Raw genomic sequence first — 17,190 nt, forward strand, 5'->3', positions numbered from 1 at the left:
TGAAGGCTGCGTTCTTGTTGATGTTTTTCAAGGACATATTTCTAAACATTGTGGAAAATGTAGAGCAATACATTCCTCAAATGTTTTATTATAAAGCATGAATTTTCTCAGGCTTAGATATGAATGAATGGCTTAAGCCTGGAAAATTTTCCCTTAGAGCTGATCAACAGAGACGTTTTCTTGCATCAGAGAGGCTGTAATTTCTACCCACTTACATTTTCCTGAGCACCGTTGCTGGCAGCAGGGAATGAACGGTGGTACTCTAGTCATGGACAGGAGAGCAGGAAGGGTGGTGTTGACCTCTCTCACAGCCCAGCCTGGACAAGAATTCCCTACAGCAGTGAGACCACCGGGAGGCAAGTGTCAGTGGTTTGTTGCCAGTAGACTCTGAGCTCGGTTGGGGTTTGTGCTGCACCTTCCAAGAGCATCTTCCCTCACTTCCCACCTGGAAGCACCAGGCACATCATTCAGGGCCAGGAGCTGCCTGCTGCAGGCAAAGTGGGAGTCCCCTCTGCCTGCATAAGGCCATTTCCAGAGTGCCAGGCCCGCAGACTCAGTCACTCAGTGTCTGACCCCATGCACAGACAATTTGACAAAGTGTAAATTACTGAACTTCCCGCCCTTGACCTTTCCAGCAGCAATCTTTCACCATTAAACCAGGCCAGCAGATTGTTAAACCTGCCTATCACAGGGTAAGTAACAGTTCACAATTGAAATGTTCTCCTACACCCAAATACTAAGGTAACTTCTAGAACAGTAAATGACAATATAACTTGGGATGGGATTCATGTTTAGGTGCCAGAACACTGGAATTATTGCCAATATATAGAAGTTATATGTTAGCATCTTGAATATTCCCTTCCCAAATCAGTCACCAAGACTAACTGGCACAACATTCCCCTTGGATCTCTAATAACATTTTCACTGGATCATCTTTCCTTCTTTTTGCTCCCTTGACTGTAATAAATGTGTAGAAATACATTATCCATATTGAGTAAAGATGTAAAATTTTCAGGTAGAATAGAAGAAAAACAATTTAAAAAATGGTTTCAAAAGGCATAAGGTTTTTCTGTATGAAATATAAATTTTTGCCTCTTCACAGAGGTGGCCAAAATCTTTCAGATGTTATATCTTTCTGCCAGAAAAATTTCATTTGGGAGATGGAAATATTCCATGATAATATATCAATTTCATTTAATATTTAGTAAAAATGTCAAGAAGACTGAAATATTGTATTTCCTCTACTGAAATCTTTTAACATTAATATTCTTTAATGAGTTTAACATAAAATTTAAAAAAATGAATGTTCAGTGCAGTTCAATAATATCCAAGTGAAATGTCACTTTGTTTTTATGGAGTGAGTTTTCAGGATTAATATTCCAAAGAGGAAATAGGATTTTCTTTACATTACCAATAGAAATATCAGCTTGCTTACTGGGAACTGGGAGGAATACCCGAATTATAGTGTTTGCTGTCTTGAGCAAGCCTCTTGACTTAAATTTATCATTTATATAACATGAATATTAATAATTATCTGCAAGGGATAGTGTAAGAGCCACTGAGCCAACTATGGCTGTCCCTGACCAAACACATCCCTCTGTGGAGAATTCCGCTTGAGTGAGGACTGCCAAACTTGCCACTTTGAGTATGCAGAACTTTGATTATAAATGGAAGATATGGGTAAGAAAACAGTGCATCTCTGCTCGAGGATTTAGTGCAGTTAACTAATCCACTTTAAATCAGTTCAGATTAATCTCCTGACTGACCCCATATAGACAAACCCTTAGAGAATGCCAAGGAACCATTGTGTTGAGCAGGGTAAAAACAGAGCAGTAAATATTTTCCCTACTGTAAGATTAAGACCAATCTAAAATTGTAAGACAATGTAAACAGCTACTCCCTAAAGGTAAGAGATAAAGAATATTTGGATATCATTCCAAAAAGTGGATGAACTACTGATTTAATCGTCTCACGATGATGATCTAGACATAAAAATGATGGGATTGTGTAGGGCTGATTGGCTTTTTTAACAATATGAGTAGATCTGAAGAGGTAGCGCTTAGGTTTGGTTTAGGTTTGGTTTTCTCTGTCCGTATGCAAGGCAGTTTGTGCTAATGAGGAAATACCTTCCTATTTGAAAACCCAGGTGGAAGTGGCTAATGAACTGATAATGAGGCAAGCAAGCTAGAGGACAAAAGTTAAACTTTCCTAATTGATGAAGAGAGAGAAAGAGGATGCCAAGTGCTGCTGGACGAAGGTGCTGTGCTTGCAGGCTCACAGGGAAAATTTCTCTCATTAGTGAAATCTCTGTGGCTGCAGGACAGAAGCAGAGCTCTGTGTGTGTGGCAGGCTGGAAACTGTAGGCTGTGCCCAGTGCCACACAGATAGGAAGTTTCCCTACACCCTGCCCAGCATATATTGCATGTTAGCTACAGTGCTGCTCTTCCCTTTGAAATCAAAGCCACATGCAGTTTGTTATGACAACAAAAATTTTATCGTTTTAGAATTCAGTTTTCAACCATCCCATTCAGTAAATGAAACGTCAGCATAAAAAGTGAGAGCTATTAAAAAAAAAGGAAAAGCACTCAGAGTGCAGCCTTCATCTGCATTCTCACAGATGTCATGGGAAGTTTGCGTTTCAGGGCCTGCTGCTTGTTGCCTCCATCTGCTGGTGACAATTTGGAAACTCAACAGACACTGAAATTCTGTACCTGGGAGCACAAGCTGCCTCTGGAAAGCTTCTAAATCTCATTCTTCATACCAAAGCCTGCAGATCTGTAAAAAACTAGGCTTAATTTGAAAGTCATTGGTGCATCTGAAAGGGTGCTGTGTAAAACCTGTGTCTGCTACGTAAGGTGATACTACCTGGCATAGGAGACTTCATCAGTCAGCCTGCGTGATAAATCAAGGAGTAAAGCTCACTCATAGCAAGTTCATCATGTTCTAGATAGATAAGCACTGTTCTTCACTTTTTGGAATCCAAATGTAAGAAAAAGGAAACAAAAACTAACTTGGTACATTGGACACTCCAGTATTCCCAGTTTGGCAAAAGCACCAGCCTAATGTCATGGGCTGTGATTCCTAATCCTTTCCTGCCCTTGACCCCCGCTGTCTAGATTCAAACTTGTAACCATTAATGGGGCTGGATCAAAACACTGGCCTTCTGGTGTCACCAATGGTGTTTAGAGGGGATTTAAACTCACTGCTTTTCAGCGCAGTGAAATGAACACAGCAGTAGATTAATGCAAGGATTTGAGCTCACACAGCATGAGAGCTTTCAAAAATAGTGTTAACAGAGCTACAACTGCCTCTTTCAGGGGAAGCAAAATGAGGAGAACAGAACAAATGAACAAACACAGGGCAAAGCCTTGTCACTACAGGCAGGGCTGCTAAGCCCAGGGAGCCAGGGAGAGGGCCAGGGAGTGTGCTGAGATGTGGGGCAGGAGTTCTCCCAACCCTTCATGCTCTCCAGGAAATGGTTCTCAAGCCGGGAAGGGAGGAACAACATGCTTTCAGGCCCCATAACTGCATGTAATTCCCTACCCTAGGTATCTCCTCTTCTGTAGAGGGGAGGTGAGATCACAGTCATCAGGGTTGGCCATGGACGAGTTGCTCACCCATCCTTCCTGTTCGCCTGTGGCCAGGCACAGGTTGAGATTTTGGCAAACTAGGCAATGGACATGAGGCTGTTTCTGAGCTTCTTTGTGCAAGAAGACACAGGTGGTCAAATACTCCTTTGTGCATTTCATCCCTTGCCAGTTGCTCATAGAGGAAGCAGTGGAGTTGCTTTTTCTCCAGCTGCCCTGTGTGTGCCTGGCTCACAGACCCCACAGCCCATGCTGTATCTTCTGTTCAGACTGCAGCAGGATGTGCTCAAGCCCACAGTAATGACAGGAAAACATCTAAAGATTTCCAGCTTTCATTTCAAAGATTTCTACTAACCCACCTGGCTCAGGAACCCTTCCAGTAACAACCTCAGTCTGGGGCTGAGCCTACACTGCTGAATCCAGGGGGAGTTTTGCCATCAACTTCAATGAGAATAGGATCACACCTCAGTGCTTTGTTTTGCCGGTGTTTGTTCCTTGCCTCGGGCAGGAACCTGTTTGTTTGTTTGCTGCCTGTGCTCAGTTCAAACATCAATAGGACTAGCTAAAAGAATTCAAACCATCAGATTTGGGGAAGAGCTCCAAAGTTTGTTTGCTTATCTGAACCAACCCAGGCACCCAGATTCACACAAATGGTCTGGGAATAACCTCAGGAGAGAAGGTTTTCTCAGCCAGACTCCACAGATTCCACACGGGCTGAGCAAGTCCTGGAGTATGAACAGCTTTTGTGCTTCAGGGAAGAGAGGGGAAGCACCCAGAAGCATGTAAATGGCAAACAGCTTTAAACAAGGAGACTAATTTGCCTCCTTACCAGCAGTCTCATCAAAAAGTGACTTGATTTAGTTCCCGAGTAGGGTAAATAGTCCAACCTTATATGACTGACCTTCTTCTGTTTAGAATGGTTTGTATAACCCAGGTGCAAGCCAAGTGCTTCGTTCCAGTATGTGGCTGGAACAGCTCACAGCCCCTTAGGCAGGTTCTGAGGAGGGGAAAGGGATATTGCCTCTCAAGCTGGCACAGCTATTGCCCCAAATACTGATGTAACTCCCCTCTCCCATGTGTTTGCTAGCATGCTGGGATGCTCCCACAGAAAGGTATCTTCTGATTCCTGTATTTCTGCCTGGTCCAGCCACAAAAGGTGCCAGCATCCCAGGATCACAGCACAGGTCAATTCTGGCCCTCTGGAGTCCATCCATTAAGGGGACTTTTTTATCAAGTCTGAAAGCAAGTCAGGCTTGAAAACTGCTTATGATGACTAGACTTGACTTTACTGGAGCTATTGCCACGCTGCCTGCCTGCCTGTCCTCTCCCTCACGGCCCTGCAAAAGGCACCCTCTGCAGAGCAGAGGACAGCACTGCTCCTCAGACCAAACACTGCTAAGTGGGAGTCACTGCTCAGGGCACTTCTGGGCACTCACATTCTCCATTGTCTGAACAAGTTTCTTTGCCAGTGTAGCCTTCATGCTTGCACTTTTAGGTTGTCCCTCTATATAGCATCAGGATACCTAATCATCATCACTGAGAGTTTTTGGCCTTGTGTGAGCAGATGACTGGCATAAAAAAATTCTTTGTGATTAGTATGTCCCACAAATGAGCATTTCTTTCCTCCCAGACTACTCTTCTCAACTTGTAGACTACCCAGCCAAGCCTTCTACAACTTAGAGAAGAAAATGCTTCCTCCAGCTGTCTGCTCTGTGCTTGCTTGCTATCCAAATTAAACTTGCTGTGGACAGCGACACATTCCCATTTCACGCTGGTTTGATTAATGTGTCTCAGCTAATTGTGTGAAGGATTCCAGCCTTTTCGACTGTGAGACCAGGTTATTGTTCAGCCAATCTCGGCTACCATGTGAAAATGGGGGCTGTTCAGTGTTCATGCAACATAATCAAAGGAGGGGCTTCTTGGACTGGGTCACAGAGCAACACCCACTTCTTTGAAAAGATGTTACTATGCTCTACTAAACCTGCAAACCTCTTGCTCAAAGCACGTCTTCTCCCTCCTCCTCTCCCCCCTGCTCTTTTTTTCTCCTTCCAGATAGACAGGCTCCCCCCACCACTCTCCTAGGGTACAAGTGAGAGAGAATGGCTAGATTGTAGATGGGTGAATTTCACATTCCAGGGTTTTTAATATTTCACTTTTATATTTCTTTTACAGAATGATCCTGCTGAGAGGCTGAGAATCAGTGCTCATCATTTCCCCCTCACTGACACTTGAATATATTTTCCCAGGAGAAAACATTAAACAAAAAGAGAAAGAGAGAAAGGGAGAGAGAGAGGGAGAGGGAGAGTGACTGAGCTAGCTTTTCAAAGCCTACTTCTCAACCTGCCCACATCAAAATAAGAGACAACTGGCCCTTTGAAGTCCAGGACACAGACTCCTCTACCAGCCCATGTGGAAATAAAAGAATCCAGTTTTATAAATCACACAGATTTCTCACCTTGCCCACATCAAAATCAGGGACAGTGACCTTTAAAGCTGAGGTTTAAAGGTCCCCAAACCAATCTCCATAAAAATAAAGAGAGTTCAGATAAACTGTGTCTCCAGGTGCCTGTCAGCTTTTCCAGTCTAAACCAGGAGACATTGGTCCTTTGCATTGAGAAGTGGAGAATGTGAGCACTTGCAGCAATGAAATCTCCCTTTATACTTATGTATATCCAGCACTCACTGAGGCAACTTTGCCATGCATGTACCTTTGATTGCATACTAGGCCAGTCCCACTGTTGTTGTAGGTCCTACAACACCGCTGTCATTAAGTAGCTCGAGGGATTCAGTAACACTGAAGCACAGGATTTTTCATAATGAGAATTACTGACCCAAAAATCGAGTGGCTAGTGGCTCAGAGAAAAAGTTGGCCTTCTTGTGAGTTAAATCCTACCTGGGTTATAGTTGGGGAGCTTGGAAAGTCCTGGCCAGGTGTCCTCAGTTGGGACCCCCAATACCTATGCAAAAGAAGAAAGAGTGAGAAGAGCAATTATCTCCTTCTGCCAGTACTTTCCCTTGGTGTGGAGTTGGAGAAAGCAGTCTCAACAGAGAGTGACTGGCCTTTCCTGTAAATCAGCATGGAATTCACACTGCCCTGTCTGGGTCTGGATCTACCACTGTGCGTAAAGGACACTGACATTTTAACACTTGGATTTTGTAGCAGAAAGGATCCTGCTGAGATTGAATGCTGTTGCTGCTGGGAACATCAGTGAAGGCATATGCAGCTTCACTGCCAGGTACCACTTCTGCCTGTGTTTGCCAGCCCGGGGGGCTGTTGAGCCCCTTTCAGTGCTGAAGGTGTCCTCCTGAGCCAGAGCTGCACTGGGGACTTACTCTGCCCATTTGCACTGGCAGCAGCTGATACACTCAGCAGCAGCACAGGCTGTGAGCTGCGACAGAAACCCCTACCTTCTGAGGGGAAAAAGAAAAGCTGGCAGACAGGTCCAGTGGCAGGTGCTAGAAAGCAATCCGGTGCCTCATCCTGAAGGATGCAGAGCTTCAGCAGTGTCTTTGGCCTTTACTGGGAGCTGTGGGCTTCAGAAGTAACTGCTTGTTGAGCAAAGTCTGGGCCAGTAAAGCCTCCTCCAACCTCATTTTAGTTGCTGAAATGTGTGAGTTCAAGCGCATCTGGATTTCTGCAGTTGCAGATGTTCAGTGTTATTATTATCACTTAATGCATGCAAAAGCTCTGTGCCTATTGATATGCATGATTCATGCTAAAGAGGTAAAGCCACATATTTAAGAAGACCTCACAGAATGTGAAAGGGTAGTATAAATCAGTACTGCTAGCTCCAAGCACTCAAAGCTTATCATCCAGACAACCCACAGAATTATCAGATGTCCTTAAAAACCAGTGAAATTTTAACATGAAAAATTTCAGGGTTTTTATTCACTTTCTCTTCTCCAACATTAGATTTGTCTCACAAAAGTTACATCTTGCATAGGATAGACAATCCCCATTCCTTAAAATGTAAGCTGAGATATGTGATATAGGGAACTCAGCCTCACAAAAACTTGTGGTAAGATTGCAAGAAAACAGACATCAGTAAAAAAAATACATTGAAGAAGGAAAAAACATAAAGCCTGATTGTTGTAGTTGTTAAGCATCTGGTAGCTGATTGCTTTTCTCACTCACAGCTGGGAAACAGCTGTGAGGACAATTACAGCTACCTGGAGAAGACAGCCATGAGCAGGGACTGCATCTCACAACTGGTACATATTTGCATGGCGGGCTCTGGAGGGATGTGGCTTGCTGTGGCCCCTGTTTCCAAACTGCTTATGGACTTAGCCTGCCACAGCAAAGAAAAAGGGATAGGACCCTTGTCTCTGCTCACCTGTAAAATCAGTCTTGGGAGTTTTCAAACTCCCCAAAGAGAAGGTGTCTTGCAGTGTTCAGCCATGTGAGGATGTTGGAAGTTGATTTCCACCAAGGGACGAGGACGCATTCATGACCGGTGTGTATATCATGTAAGTAGGGCAGGTCAGCCCAAAGCAAACTCTATATGCACAGGAAAGTGTTGGAATCCAAATTTGAATCCAGAATTTGCTCTCTTTTGCTATCTGATTAGATTTATAGGAAGCATTAATGTGGGCCCTCATGCTTCAAGGTTTCTTGTGAGCCATTGGACATCAGTTCTAAAGGCATCAGAAGAAGCTGGGGAAGTTCAGGATATAGTAAAATCATACTCACCAGGGTCAGCTCATCACTCTGCTTCTTTTGGTGAAGAATTTAAAAAAATAGTTATTTGTGCATGCTCGTACTTTGCTACATAAGGTTTTCAGCAAATACTTTAATTTTGTTTTGTTGAAGTGTGAAAGCACTCAGGGGACCAATCATTGAATGCCATATAAATTTGTATTTTCTGAGCCTTTTCTTTATAAAAGATGCTTTTCCAACCCATGCACTTGGATCTACTTTTGTTCTCCAATGTAACAGGGCAAGTGATCTCCTCTCCCTCATCCTCTTCCCCCCTGGACCTTTAGTGAGATTCCTTGCCAAATCAGACAATGCATTACATTTATTTAATTGAAATTAATTATACTCTGACAATTGTTTTACCTGTTGTATATCCACCCTATCAAATCTAGCTGTTAACTCCCTGGTCCATGCCATCAGACTAAGCAAAGCAGCTTTTCTATACTTTATAGTGAAAGGTCTTGGTGCAGCTCAGTTCAGTCCACTTGGGAAGAGGCACAGTTTCAGCCAGAAATGTTTTTACAACGCCTGTTTTTCAGCAAGTGGTTTCAGTCGGTGTAAATCATTGTCCTCTGTCTCTCTGCCCTCTGACTGCTTGCTTCTCCTGTGACAACTTAGCTGAACGAATCAACCTAGCTGATTTGGCTTACTTTTGTTGGGAAGTTTTATTCTATGTTTTATGTCAAGAAGCCTTGTAGTCATTCATTTGGCATTTGTCGCGTGTTCAGCTCAGCCCCAGAAGCACACTGGTGGCATTCTGCAGCCTAATCCAGCCCACATGAAGTCCTTCTCAGCACTACGTTAATCAATAAGATGGAGTTTTGCATGCAAAACCTATGCCTGATCTCTGAAAATCTGAATGATGGACCTTAAGTTTGTCAGGTTTGCTCACTCTCCATGTCACGAGTGAACTGGAGATGCTGCAGTTCGCATTCATTCATGCCATACTTCCATAACTAGCACTGCCAGCCTTCCCTTCCCATTTGGCCCTGCTCCTGTGCCATGCCTTCTTGAGTACTACTGGTCATTAATGCTGCTGTTTGTGCAGCCAGAAGATGAGCTGGGTAAAAGAGCTGTTCTCATTTAGAGTAAGCCAGGGAGAAAACAAAGTCACAGGTTCCCCAGTTCACGTAGCCCCACATGTGAGAGGTGACACAGGAGCAGCAATGAGCAGCCAGGGATAGAGATGAGGATTGGAGACTGCTTAAGGGGGCCCTTACCTCTAGGAGAATTGTTGGTGAAATGACAGTCAGTCCTGATGATTCAACAGGACAAGCACATTTCACAGAATGGGGATTTTCCAGCCAAATATCTATATGGTTTCTGAACCATCAGTCCTACGTGGAGATAAGCGTGCTGGCTGATACAGACTCATGCACACAAACGCAGATGGTCTCTAAACCAGTGCAGGGGGCCTCTATATTATTAGTACATGAAAAGAACTGACTATTAGAAAACAGTAGGAGTCCCTGTTCTGAACCTCACACTCGGCAAAATATCTCAAGCTAGACATCGAAAGCCGCTAAGGAGCTTTGAAATCTTGGCCTAACACGGAGCCTCATTCCAGGCTGTATAATAACATAAAACCTTCTGTGAAAAGCACTAATTATTTCATAGCTCTTAAGGCTTCCTCATGATTTTTAAATAAGGGGTTTTTTGCCTTCTATAGCCCAAATCCTATTAATCACGGTATTAGTTATAATGCCAGAGAAATTACGATAGTGCTATAACCCTCTAATGCAAACCCACAGGAAATGTATCCAGAGATTGCAGAGACATAACTGTAAGGATACCCTTCATTCACACTCTGAGAAACTGGGCCCTGCCCTGGCTTTGAACCCTGTTAATTGGCCAAGTATGGATTTTTTTTTCTCAGTAATTCTTTTTTTCTCCCACTCTCTATGAAAGAGAAAGTCAGCATTTGTTTAAATGGACTGAACTCAAGTCTTAAGAACTGGATGCACTTGTCTGACATCACAGTCTAGCTACAAACAGAGAGGAAAACCCTACCAAGCAGAAGTGTTTCTGGATAAAGGGATTAAGGAGGAAAAATCTGACTTACACAGTCTTGAGGCTATAAAGTAATTTCTCATGACTTTCCAAATTTCATTTTTTCTGTACTTTCTCCTTTGAAAACCCATGCCTGGGAAACACTCTATGCAGAAGAGTCCCTGGGAGCAGATGTGAAAGGGCAGACACCTACAACAAAAGCCAGTATGAGTCCATAGGCTGACCTTCCTGTTGAGTCAGCAAGAGGGTCAGCAAGAGTGGTCAGGAACATACAGAATCCATCAGTGCTGCCAACTGCCTCGGTTCTACCCAGCTGCACTAAGGACGTGGCCCCACGTTTCTGTTTCCCCAGCAGAAAAAAACAGCTTAAGAGGCTTCTGAATATGTCTGCTCTCACTCACTGCTGCCTTTATAAAGTAATTTCACACTTTCCATTATGCCAAAGCAGTCTCTAGAGCTGCACCATAAACTGGATGATACAAAACGTTCCAAGGTAAAATGAAGAAGGATCTCTGACAAACCTCAGGGCCTTGCCATTTTCAAGGTAGTTTAAGAGCAGTATTAGAGCTCCTTTGTGAGAATATGGTGTGCTGTATCCTACAGTAAGAAAAGGATTTAACAAGAAGCAACAGCATTTGCAGTACCTGCACACCTTTTATGCCTCCTTCAATTTGATGTCATTTTAATTGGCTTTAAATTTTTGATAAGATGACAAACATCAAAGGGAAATCGTTTGATTTACACTTGTGTCTGTAAGAAAGTTGCCAAATATAAAATGGGTTACAAAGTCTGCTATAACTTGGTACATTAGACCAAATTATTTCTGCTATTCACAGGACCTATGCTTAGGACTTCAAAATTAAGTAGGCTGGAACAACAGATTCTTTGTCTCTCCCATTTCAGGGTATATTTTACTCACCATCCAGATCTTCTCCAGCTGTTCACGAGTACCAGAAGTTCCTGCAAATATTGGCTGACCATGGATCATTTCAACAAATATACAGCCTGCACTCCTGCAAGAAATCCAAGGTATTAACTCATTCACATACATGACTTACGTAATGTGATTGTTGGGATGGGCAGGGACAAAAGTAGAGATATAATTGTGGGACTGGAAATTCAGAAATTCTGATTTGTACATGCAGAAATCCTGATATAAGCTGTAAATTCTATATATATATTGCAGCTGAAGTCTGAAAAGTACCAGTCTGATGTGTCAGTATTGTATATCCACCTCATGACGTCTAGTGAGAGTATGTGTGAAGCAAGAGAGGATGTGGGGTGTCTGTATATATGTAAATAAATAGAGGCTTCAGCGAAGACTGATAAATCTCTGTAGTATGGTGGTGGGCAGGATCTAGCACTATAAAAATGCTTACTGATTGTGGAAAGTCAGGAAGGTTTCCTTTGGGAAGGGCCATCTTGTACATCCCCGATCTTGCACCACGTTCTAGGCACTTGCAACTGGCTGTTGTTGCAAGTTGTATGTAGTATCACTAACCTCATCCTAGTCCGACAGATTGAATCACTTGAATTGGAAAGCTCACAAGTCAAAAAGGACCAGAGCATTCACATCCTTCCAGGATTTTAGAAAAAAACAAAGCAGTCAAAGTTCCATACAAGTCTGTTCCTATCTCCTTTTTCTTATCAACACCACCCACAAAAAAAACCCAATTCACCTTTCACCAGCATGACAAGACAGGTGATATCCTTGGAAAAGAAACCCGCTAAGCACCATCTTTTTTTCCATTACAGAACAACTTGTTTCAAGTCTCTGTCAATTAATCCTGTTACAAATCATCTTAAAAAATGGGCGTGGCACAAGCCTGTGGAATATGAGGTTGCTTCCCATGAAAAAAGGGTGCAACATCCAAGTGCTAACAGTTGGAAAGATAAACAGGGAACTACTACACACTACATTGGCTTGAAGGATATAATAGATGCAGAAAGAACCCAGAGGCACTAACTACTAGATTGATTTTTCCTTCAGAAGCAATTAGCTCTTCCTTGGAAAACTGAAAGCAAGATATCATAGCATAAAGAACCTTGCGATAACACCAACTTAAAGTGTTCTTATTTTTACGTCATCCCCTGCACTATACTTGTGCCAAAGCAAATCAGTCACCTTAAAAAACACCCAACACCTGCAAAAATGCTTAATTTTACTAAGGTGGATTAGTCCTCACAGCAATAATGATGAGATAGTTGTAGACAGTCAGGTAGACTGACCTATTTGCAGCTATTCCCATCTCTTATTGTACGGTGTAAAACTCCCCTCATTTACTTTTTAGTCATTTTCCTCAAAACGTTTTCTAGATTTTCTGTCTTTTCACTAAGCCCCATCACAGCTTTTCAGGTTTCAGCGTCAGTCTTTGGTTATAGCATATTTGAGTCCTTTAAGTTCAAGTGTTGAAACCCTTGATTTGTCTTACAAGCTCTTAGAGTAATATTTTCACTGGCTGAGCAATAACTGGTAATCTCTTCTGGTCATCTGTACTCATGTGTTACTCCTTCCACCTTGTTTTTGCAATACTGTAGTTGCTTTTCCCACCTGGCTGTGGTCAGTTGAAACCCTGACATGTAGCTCATCTGTGGTATTCATTTTGGTCATACTTGCACACCAAGTGATGCCAAGCCTGTTTGCAGATCCATATCTAATGCTATTTCTACAAACATCTCTGCTGCACTTTCCCTTAGCTTCCTGTATCCTAACCTTGGCAAGTGTTGTGTGATGAGCTCCTTGCTTTTCTAATATGCTCTTACAGACTCCAGGCATCATGAAACTTAACCCACAGCTGTTGCAACATAGATTTCTTTTGTGTTTCATTGCACTACCACATCACTAGACATTATTTTGGAGCCCACAGATGAATTCTACTGAGACCAGTGTCATACCAACCCTCTGTTTTCACAGCTGACGTACATGCCCAAATGGCTCACCCTATTTTGCAACCACAGGGGCTACTGTAATCTGCTGATTGCATTGCACAAGTTTATCTGTGTATGGTCAAAACAATTCAGGTACACTTGATTTGGAGGGAGAAGAGAATCAGCTCTATGTGGTTTTGAAGCAAGTGATCCTGATGTTCACCCACAGTTTGCGTTCTGATATCCCAGCTAGAAAGGGCCATTAGACTGGCAAAAGCAGGAACTTTTTTTCCTAGGTGCAGCCAGCATTTGCTAAGAATTGTTCATGAGTAAAGAGTTCACTAATAGGCAAGCTGTCAGTTTGAGGAGAGGAAAAACTTGTGGGTTGCTACAAATGTAGCTTCTGGCAGAGCTCTCTTTTGTATTCCTGGTTTATTCCCATTGGCTCTGGAAGACTGTAAATCTCAGTGTCTCTAATAAAGACAAAACTATCAGAGCAACCACAACTGCTGGAAAGGAGTTATTTGTTTCTTGTGGCGAGATTCAGTTGACCAGCTGCCTTTAACACCTGCTTGATATTGATTCATCAGTGACAAGTATGACTGTTTCTACCTCTGTTTCCAGATTAAATATATTTTTCTTTACAAAAAAAGGCCAGAAGTAGTTAGAACAACTAATGTATGGGTACCCCCCTCTTTTCCTAGGTGGTTTTGTCTACCTGATAAAGCAGGACTTTGGTAACTAGTACTAGTCATCATATTAGATTTGCAATAGAGGCCTTGACTTTCCTTACTGCTCTAACAGCATTATGAGGACCCTTTTGTTAATGACAATGATTCAAATGCATTTACTTTTAAATATTTCTAAATATTTAAACTTGGCGTTGCTTCATTTTCCCCCTTTTCCTCCTTACCCCTCTGATATTAATTTCTAGGGTCCCCTTAGCCCTTCCGGTCTATAAGTTTCTTAGAGGGTCTCAGTCCCATAAAGCTGCCTTGGGAAGAGATAGGGCAGAGAGAAGGATCTTTTGGGAAGAGATCTAGACATGATGTTTTAACATGTGCTAGATATGCACATGAATCAAAACAGTGACAGCTAAAGTAACGGGAGAGGTTATAGGGATATTCAGGAAGTATAAGCAGATCTGGTTCATATAGTACCGTTGTATCTGTCTGCAATTCCTGGGGTAGGAGTGAACACTGCACTTAGACCTCAGCCTGCAGTGCTGCATCACACAGTGGTGAGACATTTTCATAAGGATGAAGATCTAGGATATCTCTGAGGCATCCCAGAATTCCCTCTCCATGTTTGGTTTGGTTTGTTGTTGGGGTTTTTTTGGCATCAGGAGATGGCAATTTTGTATTTAACCAGAAATATATCCATTCTCTTGTTCCTCACCAAGCATGGTCTGTATAGTGGAGCCCTTAGCCTATATCTCCCAGTTTGGCATAGAAGGGCAATGTGAACCAGTCTGAGGAGAAGGCTGTAGTGGGCCCGGCAGATCCACGTTAAATGACTGCATGTCAACTCCTATTCTACATGAATCCACCTGGGAAGATCCCTGTGATTTTTTTTTCTTTCTTTTTTTTTTAATGGAATATTAGACAAGGAAAGCCTGAATGAAAAGAAGACATGTCTTAAGGCACTCGTGATGTTAGCAGCCACTAGTGTGGCACATGCCTAAAGCACTTGGTGTTTTCTAAAAAAAGAAAAAGAAAGTCCTTCTGATATACAGTGTAATCTCCCTGAAATCCCTTAATTGAATCTTCTAAAGTCCTGAAGATATAGTGAGGGAGAAAGAGAGAGAAAAAAAGATACAGAGAGATTAAAGCAGCTTTTCTGGTTAGTCCAAGAGTGACTGAGTCTCCTTCTATATCTCTCTCTTCATCTATTCAAGGCCTCATTCACTTCCCATGTGCCTCCCACTGACAGTATTGCTGCTCAAGCACACTATGCATGAATTGCCATAATGTTTTATTTTGTTATAATTGGTTTCTTTAAACCAGGGCTTTGACACCCACAGTCTCATGCCATTACCAAGGGCATTCTGACCTGCCTTCATGTAAATTGCAGCATCCAAAAGACATAGGTTTTTTTTTCCTTTCTCCCAACAGACAAGTAACATCTGTGTGAATTCACATTATTTCCTAATAGACAAAAATTGAACTTAAATGCAGTGTACATCAAGATAATAAATGACTCTTGTTAGAGGAAGTTACTGAATAGAGCTCTATTCTCTCAGCGTGACATCTTTCTTTAGGGCAAATACTCTGAATGTTGTTATTATAAGGAGGCATTATAACAAAGGTGCCCATAGTGTGAATGTAGTTCAGTGGGACAGAGAGCACTGTGCTGTTAGGGCTGGTCAGAGAGCTGGATGGGAACTTGTATACCACTCCCTTGTTGCTGTTCATTACACTAGGGTGGAGTTATGCAGTGGGGATGTTGGTTTTCCACAGGCAGAAATGACACACTTTCTGTGCATAGCCAGCTTTGGACAGTGGTCAACTTTCAGGGAAAAAAACCAACAGGCTTATGCCTGATACAAAGCCTTCAATCTGCTAGGCAGGCATCTTCCTCAAACTCCACAGACATTTCTGGGACACTGTCTGGAGGGAAAGATAACAGGTAGTGGGGGAGAAAAGACAGGACTCTTTAGACTGGCTTAGCAGCTGGAAGCCATTAGAATTTAGCAGGGTTTTCCTCCTTGGAGATATCTTTAAGCAATTAAATTAGCAGCAGGCCTAGGGAAGTAAACAACCTAAAAAGTCCCATTTCCCTGGACTACTCTCCAGACTTAGGCCATTGGAGTGCCTGATAATCTGCGGAGCTCTGGAAGGAGATACAGCCTGGGAAGAGCTGGGGCTTTGCTGTTTGTAAACTTAGCCAGCTCTCTTCTTGCACATTCTTCAGCCTGCTGCACTCCCACCCTTTCCCAGCCTTTGACTCTGCACAGCAGTTAAGAAAAGTCCTGGTGGGACAGATACAGACAGAAGATTAACTGGTCTGAAGAAAGGGTGAAGCAGAAACACAATCTACAGATGTAAAATTGCCCGGAATAAGGAAGGTCTCCTGCAACTTCATGAGCTGCATGCTCTCCATGAGTAAGTCAGGACTGTGTTGCTGGAAGTGGGCTTGGGCTGGTGCAGAAGTGAGCCAGAAGGCAGATGAACCCTAGAGCCCAGCTACACATGCAGACCAGCCCAAAAGGCCCAGTGGGGCCTCTGTGAAGCCCTCATGTTCTCCTGCTTTCTGCCTGCTCTCAGAGACTCCTCTCCCTTCAGCTCTGCTATCGTGCAACTTGTTTCCTGTGATTCCCAACCACATTAAGATTTTGGGGTAGAGTTCATAAGGTAACAGACACAGTCCTCCTGTGTGAAATGCAGACTGCATCTGAGACATTTTCTTTGAGAAGAAGGAAACGTATCACAGAAATAGTGAAGATCTCAGACACCTTTCTATCTCCAGATGCATCGAGAAACCCTTTAATGCCACATTTTGCTACCAAGGCCAAAGTAATTGACAGTGCAGTTGTGGGTCCATTTTTTCTTCACAAAGCTATTACCATAGAGAGCTATTACTAACTCAACTGGCTGCATTAAGCAAAGGTGTTCTGTTGCAAGACCTGAAAATGCTTCATACGTGTTACCGAACGAGATGTACATCTCTCATGAATATTATCACATGAGGTTTATATCAATCCATAGCTGAGATGTAGTGACATCATTCCCAAAAACTTCTGTAAATCCAGCAGTACAAAACTCCCCACTGCTCACACATTTTCTGCTCACAGGTGTTAATTCCTCTACTTACAACTGTACCTGCTCTACCTTTGGTTGACTTAATTCAGATAAAGATGACTTTTCCCAGGGGCCCCAGATGCTTAGAAATTGGTCAGTACCAAATATCTATATCAGAAGAATAATCTGTAGCTCCAAGCAACACATCAGGAGGACGGTACCAGAGTGTCACCACTTCAGAGGAGTATGTCTGTCTGGGGATGGACTGGGCACGAGCAAGGCCTGCAAA

General features: G+C 42.8%; 2 protein-coding genes across 5 annotated transcripts in view; one reads left to right on the forward strand and one right to left on the reverse strand.

Moving 5' to 3' along the window:
- Nucleotides 1-17,190, forward strand: part of ALS2 (alsin Rho guanine nucleotide exchange factor ALS2) — a 223,144-nt gene that overhangs the window by 155,904 nt on the left and 50,050 nt on the right. For all 4 annotated transcript variants that reach the window (XM_039389606.1, XM_039389605.1, XM_027731537.2 and 1 more), the window contains one exon: nucleotides 11,197-11,322. The gene's annotated coding sequence lies outside the window, so the exon portion shown is untranslated. The remainder of the gene's footprint in view (nucleotides 1-11,196; nucleotides 11,323-17,190) is intronic.
- The window catches only part of CDK15 (cyclin dependent kinase 15), a 42,414-nt gene that overhangs the window by 11,366 nt on the left and 13,858 nt on the right, over nucleotides 1-17,190 (reverse strand). The window contains exons 10-12 of the mRNA XM_039389628.1: nucleotides 17,063-17,183; nucleotides 11,213-11,306; nucleotides 6,481-6,544 (exon numbers count right to left, since the gene is read on the reverse strand). Of these exons, the coding sequence (XP_039245562.1) occupies nucleotides 6,481-6,544; nucleotides 11,213-11,306; nucleotides 17,063-17,183 (279 nt within the window). The remainder of the gene's footprint in view (nucleotides 1-6,480; nucleotides 6,545-11,212; nucleotides 11,307-17,062; nucleotides 17,184-17,190) is intronic.

This window comes from Pipra filicauda, unplaced genomic scaffold (assembly GCF_003945595.2).
Source record: "Pipra filicauda isolate LSUMZ 115617 unplaced genomic scaffold, ASM394559v2 scaffold74_size2892960_pilon, whole genome shotgun sequence".
Classification (NCBI taxonomy): Eukaryota; Metazoa; Chordata; class Aves; order Passeriformes; family Pipridae; genus Pipra; species Pipra filicauda.